General features: G+C 26.0%; 1 protein-coding gene across 3 annotated transcripts in view; it reads left to right on the top strand.

The window, feature by feature from the left end:
• Pdzd8 (PDZ domain containing 8) overlaps nucleotides 1-12,078 on the top strand; it is an 85,577-nt gene that overhangs the window by 50,185 nt on the left and 23,314 nt on the right. For all 3 annotated transcript variants that reach the window (XM_067268365.1, XM_067268366.1, XM_067268364.1), the window contains 7 exons: nucleotides 457-537; nucleotides 656-869; nucleotides 2,490-2,599; nucleotides 5,880-5,966; nucleotides 7,089-7,171; nucleotides 7,248-7,344; nucleotides 11,471-11,636. In XM_067268365.1, the coding sequence (XP_067124466.1) occupies nucleotides 457-537; nucleotides 656-869; nucleotides 2,490-2,599; nucleotides 5,880-5,966; nucleotides 7,089-7,171; nucleotides 7,248-7,344; nucleotides 11,471-11,636 (838 nt within the window). The remainder of the gene's footprint in view (nucleotides 1-456; nucleotides 538-655; nucleotides 870-2,489; nucleotides 2,600-5,879; nucleotides 5,967-7,088; nucleotides 7,172-7,247; nucleotides 7,345-11,470; nucleotides 11,637-12,078) is intronic.

The raw sequence follows: 12,078 nt of genomic DNA, 5'->3' as shown, positions 1-12,078 counted from the left end.
ATATACAGTGTATACCATGTCAGGGTTTTATGTGATATTTGAAATTGGCTAAAAAGCTTTGTTTTATAATGAATAAGTAAACTTAAGTGTAAATATAGCTATCTTTATTTTAAAGCATAACTCAATTGTGTCTTCTCAAAAAAATAAAACATTAATTAAACAAGTAATTTTATAATTGCTTATCTATAATAAAATTAAATTTTTAAACTAATTTTTGTAGTTTTTATTTATAAATGTGTAACACAGAAAACTGTTTGAAAATTATAAATTGAAAAAACAAAATTATTAAAAAGGTTATATTAAATATTATTGCTATCATAAAATAAGCATAAATTTTATAATATTCAAACAATAATAATATATTTCTATTATTAACATTTATATCTAAACTTTTACAAAAATTATTTAGAAAAAGAAAAGATAGTTACAACTATTTTAAATTATAATTTATTTCAGGAACCATATGTTGATTTTGCTGTGGAATCTCAGATTCAAGGAAGACCTTTGTCACAAATAACCTCTCTAATAACAACGCAGGTTGAAATGTTAAATTGTTATTTTTATTGATGCAATAATTTAATATATAATTATACAAAAGAGAATAATAGACAAAATTTTTTAAATTAAAAGATCTTTTAAAATATTTTTTTTACAGATCAGACGAACATTAAGGAAAAAACATACTCTTCCACATTATAAAATGAGATTTCGTCCTTTCTTTCCACTTCCAGAACCTCCTGTCTATCCAGTAATTCAACAAACTAATGACGAATTAGTAAATGTAGGAACTTTAGAAATTGGTGTAATTGGATGTACGAGATTACTTAAAATAGATTCTTCGTGCCAAGTATACTGTACATTGGCTTTAGGTATATTTATTAGAAATTTTTTCAATTTTTCATAATTTATAATAAGCTAATTGCATTTGAAATTTGTTTATATAATGAGTTGTTATATTGCTTATTAAAATATTTTTTGTGTCAATTATATTATTATGCTTAAATGAAATAAATGAAACTATAAAGGGTATACACTTGTAAATTTCATGATAAATAATGAAATTATGTGAACATTCAATTTAATTTCTACTTTATACTTTAATTTTTTTGCTTAAGAGTAAAATAAACTTTACCTTTTATCAGATTCTTTATCCTTTATTCATTATCATCTTATTATAAATAATAAGGCTATCTCTCATTTATTTTTTATAATAAATTTCTTATTGAGAACTGTGTGAGTACCGACAGACGTAGGACAACGTCGTACCTCCGGTTTGTTCGGCTTTCAAGTCAGAGGGACTTGCCCATGAGTCGAAGATGGCTTAATTTTTCTAGTGTTCCTGAGGGGATGGGACTAATTTACGTCGGGTCGAGTGGAAGGAGAGAGGGGAGGAGGGGAGTTGTCGGTAAGGCGACCGGCGATATTCGAGCAAGGAAGACACCAATTAACAAGGAAACAATGGCTTATTGGATACTAACGAGACGTTACAAAAATCTAACATTGAGGGGAGTTATAAATCCCTAACACATGAAGGAGAGAGAGTTCACATAAGTGGGTTCCATACCTCTTTGCTAATCCGTCTATTCTTAACAATCTAATTGGGCACCAGGGTAAAATTATTCATTAGGCACAACAGTAAGATGGTAAATCCAATGTGACTTGATCTTGGTCGATGATCTTCTCCCCTGAGGGGAGGAAGGAAGCATCTTTTATAGTGTTTTGATGGGAAAATCGGTCAGTGATTGATGGCTGATTGCAATTAGGGTTATAGGTGTTCCTGGGATCCAAAACAAATGACGAATTCCGATGCTAACTATAAACTTAAGGTGCAAGTTGATCTTCACACAGTGTAAAAACAATGGATAGTTGACAGTTAGGGAAAGAGGGTCTCATATTTTTCTCAGCTAAGGAATTTTGTCGACTAAGCTGTTGTATAATAGAGAATTATTAATATTAAATAATTAAAATTTTAGGCTATAAAATCCAGATCTCACATTCACTCCATGCTTTCTTTAAAATCATACTTATGTAGTGTGATTTTAAAAGGATTATATTATTAACATTCGTGGGCAGAGGTATGTTTACAAGTGAAATTTTGGTTTTTTTTCTATTTCTCTCTCTTGATAAACAATTGAAAACAAAGGTTTACAATTCGCGGCGACTTATTTATAAGAATTTTGTCAGTTTGTTTAATCAAAGATTAGCTAAATGAGCTTTATTAATCAATAGATTGATAAAATAAGTTTATTACAAATTATTGTTATTTTTTATTACATTCCTCAACTAGCTTTTTTTTTTTTAGTTATGTAACTAAAATATAATTAAGTTGAAAAATTTAAATTTATGAGTTTTTAGTTTTTAACCAAAAGGTTAAATGTCTGTCATTTTTATCTTACATTTAATTATTATAATTCAGTTTGATAAAAATTGTTTAGTATTTTATACTAGATTTATATTTATATTTGAACATTTGAAATAATTGTTTTTAGATTCTTCAGCATGGGTTGATTTAGTACAGTCTCAAGGTAAATCTTGGATACTTTTAGATGTTGAAATATGTGTGAGACATAATCAACAATTAGGAATGTTATTTAAGCAGGTAAGAACCCATTTAATATTTAAAACATTTTTTATAACTGTTAGGTTCAAATACCAAAATTGCTCATTGAGCGAAAAAAACAACCACAACACATTGTGGTTATTTCAAAATGGCCACAATGCATTGTGGTCATTTCAAAATGGCCACAATGCATTGTGGTTGTTTTTTTTCGCTCAATGAGTGATTTCAGTCTTTGAACCTAACATAACCACACACACTTTTTTTTAATTATTATGATGCTGTTTATGTAATATAAATCATTTTATATAGTAGTAATAGTAGTAATTAATTTTATGTAGAAATTTAGATGAGAAAAAATTTTTATTGAGTATTTAAGTAATAAGTCCCATAAACTGGTGTTTTGCATTCAGTGACAACTGTTTTAACCTCTTCTTCCAACAGCAGTACAGTCAAACCTGTTTTTATGCGGGGGATAGGGACCGCATTAAAAAAAACGCATAAAAAAAATCGCACGAAACTTCGCGAATGGCTGTAAAAAATAGTTTTCGCAACACAATTAAAAAATATTTTTTTTATGCGGTCAACGGGGACCACATAAAAAAAGTCTCACATAGAAAATAACTCAAAACCGTACGAAATAGAATTTATTGACAACAGATGTCAGCACTTGACTGCATCGTCTGGTCTATCATCTGTTTTACATATTTTTGTCCAGGTGGTGTTTTGTTGACTTAAAAAGTAAATAATTTTGTTTTTCGCATATTCCTGCAATAATATTACTATAATAAGTGCATTTATGCTATAATAAGTTTATTTAGCTATAATAAGTCAACGTGAGACATGACGGATCGCACGAGACTAGTCGCCAACTATACCGCACAAATAAAAAATCGCACAAAAAAAACCGCACAAATTAAAAATTCGCATTAAAAAAATCGCACAAATAAAAAGAGTGCATAAAAACAGGTTTGACCGTATTTTGTTTTTTTTTACTTTATTGAAAAATTTCAGTCATTATAAAATTCAAAGGTAACTGTTGTTCTATGGTTTTGATTCAAAAATTGCATATATTCTATATTCCATTCCATTATTGTTTGATTGTAAAATGGTTGCTCAGTCAGCTGAAAACATTTGACAAATAAAAGTATTTCTGCTGGTAGTGGTTAGAACTGTTATAATTGCCATTCAAAATTAGATATAATGCCAAAATTTATAGTTATTTCAACAGTTTGTAAAATTTAGATTAAGCCAAATGATCACCATTAATAATTGGGCTATTATTATTCTAAAATTTAGATTTTAATAGAGTTAAAATTTTATCTATAACTTTTATTACAGTATTTAAAGTTATTTAAAAACTGATAGTTGCATCAATTTAATATTAATCTTTAAAATATTAAATTTATTATCATAAATTTATTTGTTTATTTTTAACTTTCTTTATAAATATGCTTTGTTAAAGTTATTTAAAAATCTATATGATATAAAATCATAGATTTTATATCATATAGATTTTTAAATCATTTAGATGCATTTTGTAACAATTAAAACAAAAATATCTATTGTTTTCTTCATTTTTTAAACAGTTTCTAGTAAAAGCTAAATAATTATTTTATAACACAAGATAATTCAGGACACAGATAAACTTTTTGATTAACTTAAAAATATATATTAATTTTAATTAATTAATTAAATTAATTATTGTGAATTTGTGTGTTGAATTTGTGAAATATGTCTGTTAAAATTCAAGGGTCTTTTTTTTAATAAAGAATTTCTCTGTTTTTTTCTGTTTTCATAAACACACATGTGAAAGTGTCTTTTTTTGTACCGTTTTTGTTATAATTTCAATTACTGAATGTGAAGACAAAAAATGAATAAAGGTTAGAACAACAAAAAATGAACCATAACTTCAGTATATCTAACACATTAAAATATCAGATCAAACTACAACTTAATTTTCTCTCACCAAATTGTCTGCCATTTTCCCTATTTGATAAAATGGTTTTATTGTATCATATGCTAATGTCTACAATATTCTGTACAATGAGGCTATTATTTATTTTGTCTGTATTTAATGTTTTAATATAATTTTATATATTTAATTTGTGAGTGTAATAAATCCAACTGTAATTAGAAAATCATTAGGGGCATCAACAAATGTTTTGATAAATTTAAAATGTTATTTTTTGATGTTGATATGTGAATTCTTCATTTTTTGTTATTTAAGTAGAATCATTCAATTCATGTTTCCAAAGAAATTATTTTCTCATTTTACATGGTAGAAAAACTTTATGGGAAATAAATTAGACTTTACAACCGGAATATTCAGTTAAATTGGAAAATATTGGATATTAAATTCAATTGAAAGTAAAAATCATTTTAGTACTGTAAAAATAACTTTTTGACTTCAAATGTTAGCATGAAAAATAATATCTTTTTAAATATAAAATTAATTTTTTTAAATTAGTTAAAAAGTGAACAATAGGTGGTGCTGAGATTAGCATTATCATTTCTGTGTCTCACCAACTCACTGTTATGTATAGGTAACCTTGTATAAAAAGTACATATACAACACAGTTTCAATATAATATTGTTATAAACTGTAGCAATCCTTGTATAATGCAGTACTTAAACAATGCAATTTTGATATGAGAGTTCATATGAAATCATTTGTTTATCTTATTCAAAGACAATTAGAAATTTATTTAGCACCACATAAGAAACATTGAAAACAATTTGCAACAAAACACTCAGCAGACCTCTAACTGACTTCTTCAAAACTAAATCAGTTGAAGAATCCAAAGAAGTTGAAAGAACAATATTGAAAAGGTTTTCAATGATGAAGCCATCTGGCCATTGACTAATAAAGAATATTAGCGAAATATTTTGGAAATTTATTTTTTGTATGTATGAAAGATTGTTATATGCAATTCTTTATATTATGAATTTTAATAAGTTTCTTTTTGTTTTGTAATTCATGTTCTGCTAAATGAAATTTTCTGAGTTAAATACTGTGTAAATAAAAAACTGTTTTTATTTACTTGATAGATAAAACTTATATTTAAAAACATTGTTTTGGAATGCAACCTCACTTTTTATATGTAATGTGAGTCTTGCATAATGCAATTTTTATAATGTGACATTTTGAGGAACCTAATTTCTGTTTTATACAAAGATACCTGCATATAATAAGTTAAGATAGTTATTAAAGTTATTAAATTATTGTAATATGAAAACACAAGTAAAAATCATTTTGAAAAATATTTTTTACTTTCATATTTCTGATAAAATATAAGTAATGTTGTTTTTAATTTATTAGGAATTTATTGTTGGAAAATATGACTATTGCATTGTTGTAGAAAGCGTCATACCAAATTCACCTGCGGCTGTAGCTGGTATTAAAAAGGTAAGTTTAATACTTATATTGTTTAGTAAAAGTAAATATAATACTTATATGAGTTATAATTTATTTATAAAAGTAAGTTATAACTTATATTGCATTTAAATTATTTGAATACTTGCATTATTTCTATCAACAAATCAATTCAGGTTAAACATTTCCATAAATTTATGGAAATATTTTCAGATTCCTTCATGCATAATATTTAGCTTTTGAAAAATATTGTTAAATTTTAGGAATATTAAAGTTATTAATTTGAAGAGTCAGTTTCTTTGTATATTTTTTGTCAAATGTTATACATCTAATCATTTTAATGAAAAAATGAGAAATTTTCTCATTTTTAGAATATTAATTGTCACTTAAATAAACTAGAAACTCATTTTATATTATAATATTTAAAATTTTTATAATTATCTTAGATATTCTGTTTAACAATTAATGTATACAAATAGCTTCATTTTAAAAGTCATTATCATTTCACATTATGTGTTGTCTAAACATTTGCAGGAACTTTTTCATCATTAAACCACTAAAATAAAGGAATATGCTTACAGTGTATTACAAATAAATAAAAAGTATTGAAGCAATATTTATAAATAAATACTTGTAAACCTTTAAGAAAATGAAAAACAAAAAGAAAATTTTGATCAAATGAAGAATTGCATCATAAAACTTAAGTTTAAAATGCTTATAACAAGTCTTTGTTATTTTTCTATGAATATTTTCTTTGTAGTTTTCACAATATTGTAGCTTTCACTTTTAATTGTGGACTCGGAAAATTAGAAATATTGAACAGTTTACATTTATTTTTGCCCATCTGCAAATAATAAAATAAACTATACATTTTATTACCATTTAAAATTTTTTTTATTGTATCATATAAAAAATTTAATAGATTTCAGATTCAAGTTAAAAATAATAATTTAATTTTATTATTTTATAATAAATTATGGGACTTTATAATTCATGTAAATTTAATTTTATTTGTTTGTATTTTCATATTCAATGTTTATAATGTTGTTACAGAAATTCTTGATTTATTGATGCTCTGTTTTTCTATATATTGTTTACTTTATCATTGATATATTATTGAATGATATTGTCTCTTCAAATTTTTTTAATATATAGAATGATATCATAATATCTATTGGAGGGACAAAAGTTTGTGATGTTAAACATGCTACAAAAATATTTAAAAGTATGGGAGAAAAGTAAGTTAAAATATTTAACAATATTTTGCATTAAATGTTTTTATGAACAAAATTAATAATTGTGATTATTTTACAGATTTTTATTGTCTGTTGAAAGACAATCTACTCTTAAAGTTTCTAGATCTCAAGAAGCTCTTAACAGAGAGGTCTTGTTAGAAGAAGATTTACTACGAGTAAGTTACTTATTCCAAACCAAAAATATAAAGCTAATTGAAATATTTAAAATTCTGTTGCTAGCTTTTAAAGGTATATATTATTATTTATAACTTTTTCTATGTAAATTTTAATCATTACCCATCCTAAACACTTTGTTCTGTTTTTAGTTTATTTTTCTGTTTTTTACATAATACCGTGAGTGATCGGTTAACGAACATAATCCGTTCCAAGACTTTGTTCGCTATCCGAATTGTTCGTCAACCTATTATCGATTTACCATAGGCTTTAATGGGAATTTAATTAATTCGTTCTGGAGATCCCAAAAAATAAAAAATATATACTTTCGTACTACATTTATTTATATGTAATAATAAAAATACATATATACACAGTCTTGCATTTTTATTAGTCATGTTTTTTCCGTTTGAGGGGGTTAAAGAATCTGTCTAATGTCGATTGCTTTTCTCTCCTCTTCAAGATTTTTCAGAAGTAATTAATAGGGCATTGTAATTGTAGAAATTCCCAAGCCTCAACCTGGTTTGGATGCTATTCTAAGACAGTTGTTCTGACATCCTCCTACTTTTTCAAAAGATGTTTAATAGCAGATATCGGCATTAATTCTCTTTTTCAGAAAAAAAAATATCTCGCTTAGTTTCTTGGTGTTCTTCATTCAAGAGTTCTTAGCATTCTTCTGTCTTCAGATTAGTTTCAGGTTCCATTATGAGCTCTTCAATGTTCTTTATTTCTCAGATGTGATTTTTGTTATTCCTTTAGCTGCTTGAGTCTTCTTGATTATACTGTATCTTTCTTAAATAAGATTGAACTGTGGCCTACTGTAGACCTGTTCAAGCCATACTGCCCAGCAACATTAGGCATCTTCTGCCCACTCTCTACCTTTGCTATTATACTCTCACTTTTTGAAAAGAAAAGCCCATGCAAAACTTAACGAGTGCCTGCACGACAGTCTTGTGAATACTATAAAAATATTGTTTCTGTTAGAAAAATCAAAGGCTGGAATTTCAAGGGGGAGTTTCAAAGTTTGGAGGAATACTATCCGATCAGTATATACTGGGTTGAGCATCGATATCGATATTGATGTCTCCCACACTCCAAAAAGTTTCGAATTGTTGCCCGAAGACAAGGGAAGACCAATCGGTATTCATTATTTTACGTCGCTTCTTCTTGTGTTTGTTCTGTGAGGTGTTTGTTATCCGATCATGTGTTCGTTATCCGAACACAAAAATCTTTCACGAAAGTGTTTGTTATCCGATTTGTTCGTTAACCGATCACCCACTGTACTGTATTTTTGTGAATTGTTAAGCATTGTCAGTCTATCAGATATTTTCTTATCGTAAAAACTGGCATGCCAGTTTAAGTAAAGTTATGCACCCCTCTCTAGAGAGCTCATTAAAAAAAAACAAATGAATTACATCATGTAAACCAAACGAGTTTTTATTCTAAAACTGTGAAACTGTCAGCATTACATCAAAAACTATGATTATATGTTTAATTTCTTCATTTTATCTTCTTTCTAACAATGTAAAATACTCATGGAATTTTGAAAGTGCTTTTTTTATGTGTATTTTATGGTTATTTGATTCAAAAATGCAAAAATAAACATACTAAATTTAAGAAAATCACTGTAAATTATCTCAGTTTACACAGATTAGCATGGTTTTGTGTGAAATTTGAAAGGAAGGTGTTATTTTTAAGGTCTGGGTAGATGGTCAGTGTAGCCCTCACTGACTACTGCTGCTGCTGCCGCTGCTGCTGCCGCCAATAAGTTGTTAATTGTTTTATTGTCTTGTAAATGAAAACTCTCTTCTTGATTTTAAGTCAGTCAAATTACAATGCTATTATTTTATTGGACTCGGAAGAATGTTTTTTTTAACATTTAATTAACAACTAGTTTTGTTAGGTCTGATTAATTTTATATTTTAGTCACAGTTTAACTGGCATGCCTGTCTCTCCCTTTTATGTGTGGCATGCCAGTCATTCTGTGAAAATACATTAAAATTTAAAATATTTTTAAGGTCTTCTTTACATTAAATATTATATAATATTCATTAATATATTTCTGACATAGAAGAATATATGGAAATATTAAATAATTAATAGAAAGCAATAAACAAGAATAGATTAAAATTAAGAAATCATCTAACAATTATGAAAAATTTTTTTTGGGTCTTCAGCATTTTAGTTTCATTTCATAGTATAAAAAATTTGTATTGAAAATTCAGATCAGCTTAAACATTAAATTATAAAATGAAACATAATGTATGTTGAAAATAAATTAAGGGCAGGACAATGAAAACCTGAAATAAACCTCATAATTTTTGATTTATTAACTATAAATTAGTTTTAATTTGTTATTGTTTATGAAATAAAAAAATGAATATTGATTTACTTTAATTAAAAACTGTTCATAAAATAGTAATATCAGTTAAAGGAAATTAGATTTAATTGGAAAGAAAATCACAATGAGATACACAAAGATAAAAATAACTTATTAATGGCCTGATGGATGAGTTAGTTAAGGTGTCAGCTACCACCATGAGGACTTGGAATGAAATGCAGGCAAGCAATTTGCTGAAATTTCTCAGTGGTCAGTCCTATTGACCTTTGCAAGAAGAATCTTGATGTAAAGGAGGGGAGGAAGTTACCTCCCTAGCCTATAACCCAGCAAGTAGCTGGACCTCTGTAAGACAGACAAGAACGCTGTCAGTGTTTTTATGTATTATTTTATACTATCCTGTTTGTACGAATACATGTTTAATTGATAGATAAAGATAGAAAAGAATTAAAGAAACGTCATCCTTGTAATGCGAAAGTGGAACAAGGTGATTCTGATCCCCAAAAGGGGAAATGATGAAAAATTAACGAAAAAAAAAAAAAAGAAAGGGGTCAGTCCTAAACCTGTTCCTTATCACCCAGCATTGTGGACTGGCCACCATACCCAATGGATTATGAAAAAGGCTCTGTTAGTGTCCACAGGGCAGAAGGAGTTTGAAAAATCATCTTATTAACAAACAATGCAGGAAATTTATTTACATTTAAATTTTAAAATACAAAAGGAAATGGAAGGATAATTTAATCAATTATAGGCAATATGCTAAATATTAAATTTATTGATACAATTATTAAAAAATTATGGAAAGAAAACAAAACATAATTATTTAGGAAAAATTAAATTTAAAATTTTGTACATATAATTTATGGCTACTATAAATTTTTATTACATTATTTTAAAATGAAAAAGTATTTTTAAAAAACCAGTAAATTCTACTTTTTTATATTACAATAAAAAATTTTTATTGAAAAAAGTAATACATATGGTAATTACAAAATTTTATTTTCATTAAAAATAATAGAAAATGATGACTTCTCCCCTGTATTTAAAAAAATTGGTATTCAATTTAAAATTTTTGCTATGTTACTAAGTAATTGTTTCTATTTCCAAAATATTTTATTTTCTTACTGTAAATAGAGAATTAACAAAAAATATTAAAAACAATTTTTTTTTCCTGGAAAATGTTTCATTAAAATAATTAGAAATGAAAATGGTAATTTAAAACTTATATTTTATACACAATATAGCAGATAATTATAATTATAAATAGATATTCAAACAATTTGCATGAAAATTACAAACATTTTAAATATTAGTTTGAAATTTAGTTAAATTTTTGAAAATTGATATTATTGCATAAAAGCCACATAAAATGATGTAATTTTAATATCTGATTTATGAATAATTTTATTTCACCCTACTTGTATTGTAAATTAGTTGTATATGTATGCAGTACACATGTATGAATTTTTGTATATTGGCTTTTTGAAGTTGAAATATAATAAATTTAAAGCATTTAAGAATGAAGCTAACTCCTCTTGCTTAAAGTTTACTGTTTGTTAAAAATAACTTTTAATAAATCTTAAATAACAATATTAAAAAAAAAATAAACTTATGAAATTTGTGTTACTGATTATCGTAGATAATGAAACATTACTACATGTAATGTTTGTTACTATTACTAATTATTTATTAGGAAATATTTAAAAAGCTATGAATATTTTTAATTTCACTAAAAAATTTACGAGTTTGAAAAAATGTATTTGATAACTAACTAATGTTTTAATAACTAGGAAGATGATCTTGAAGATGTTACACTTCAAACTTCAGTAGTTGATGATTTTGTTAATATCACTTTTAAAGATGTTGGATCTCAAGAATCTCCTAAAAGAAAGCCTTCAGTTACTGAAAATACACTCACGACAAATGAATCACCTAAAAGAAGAGTATCAGTTGGAGGTAAATCCATTAAATCAGATAATTTACATTTTGCAGCAATTCAAATATAAGTTTTCTCAATATTGTTGAAGATTTCTTTTCAGTTTAACTTTGAGAAAAATATAGAAGTTAAATTAAAACAAATATGTTTTAAACATTTTTCATATTTTAAAATTTAATTAATTTATCAATAATAAACAATATCAATGGTGAAAGAAGAAAATTGTGTAACTCCATTTCAACAAATTTTACAGGAGATTAATTAAACTTTGTATTTTGAAAGTTACACATACATTGTGTATGAAATTTTCCAGCTATTGAATTTATATTTATTTACATTTTATATGAATTTAGAAGTGATACAACAAAGATGTTGGTTTCTACCATTACCTTTCTACCATATTATGTGTTAAAATCCTATTTTTAATAAAAGGTGGATTTACACACACTTCTGATTTCACTG

This window comes from Centruroides vittatus, unplaced genomic scaffold, assembly GCF_030686945.1.
Source record: "Centruroides vittatus isolate TY-2023 unplaced genomic scaffold, ASM3068694v2 contig_3254, whole genome shotgun sequence".
Classification (NCBI taxonomy): domain Eukaryota; kingdom Metazoa; phylum Arthropoda; class Arachnida; order Scorpiones; family Buthidae; genus Centruroides; species Centruroides vittatus.
The sequence above is the reverse complement of the archived record's forward strand: the minus strand, read 5'-3'. Positions and strand labels throughout refer to the sequence as shown.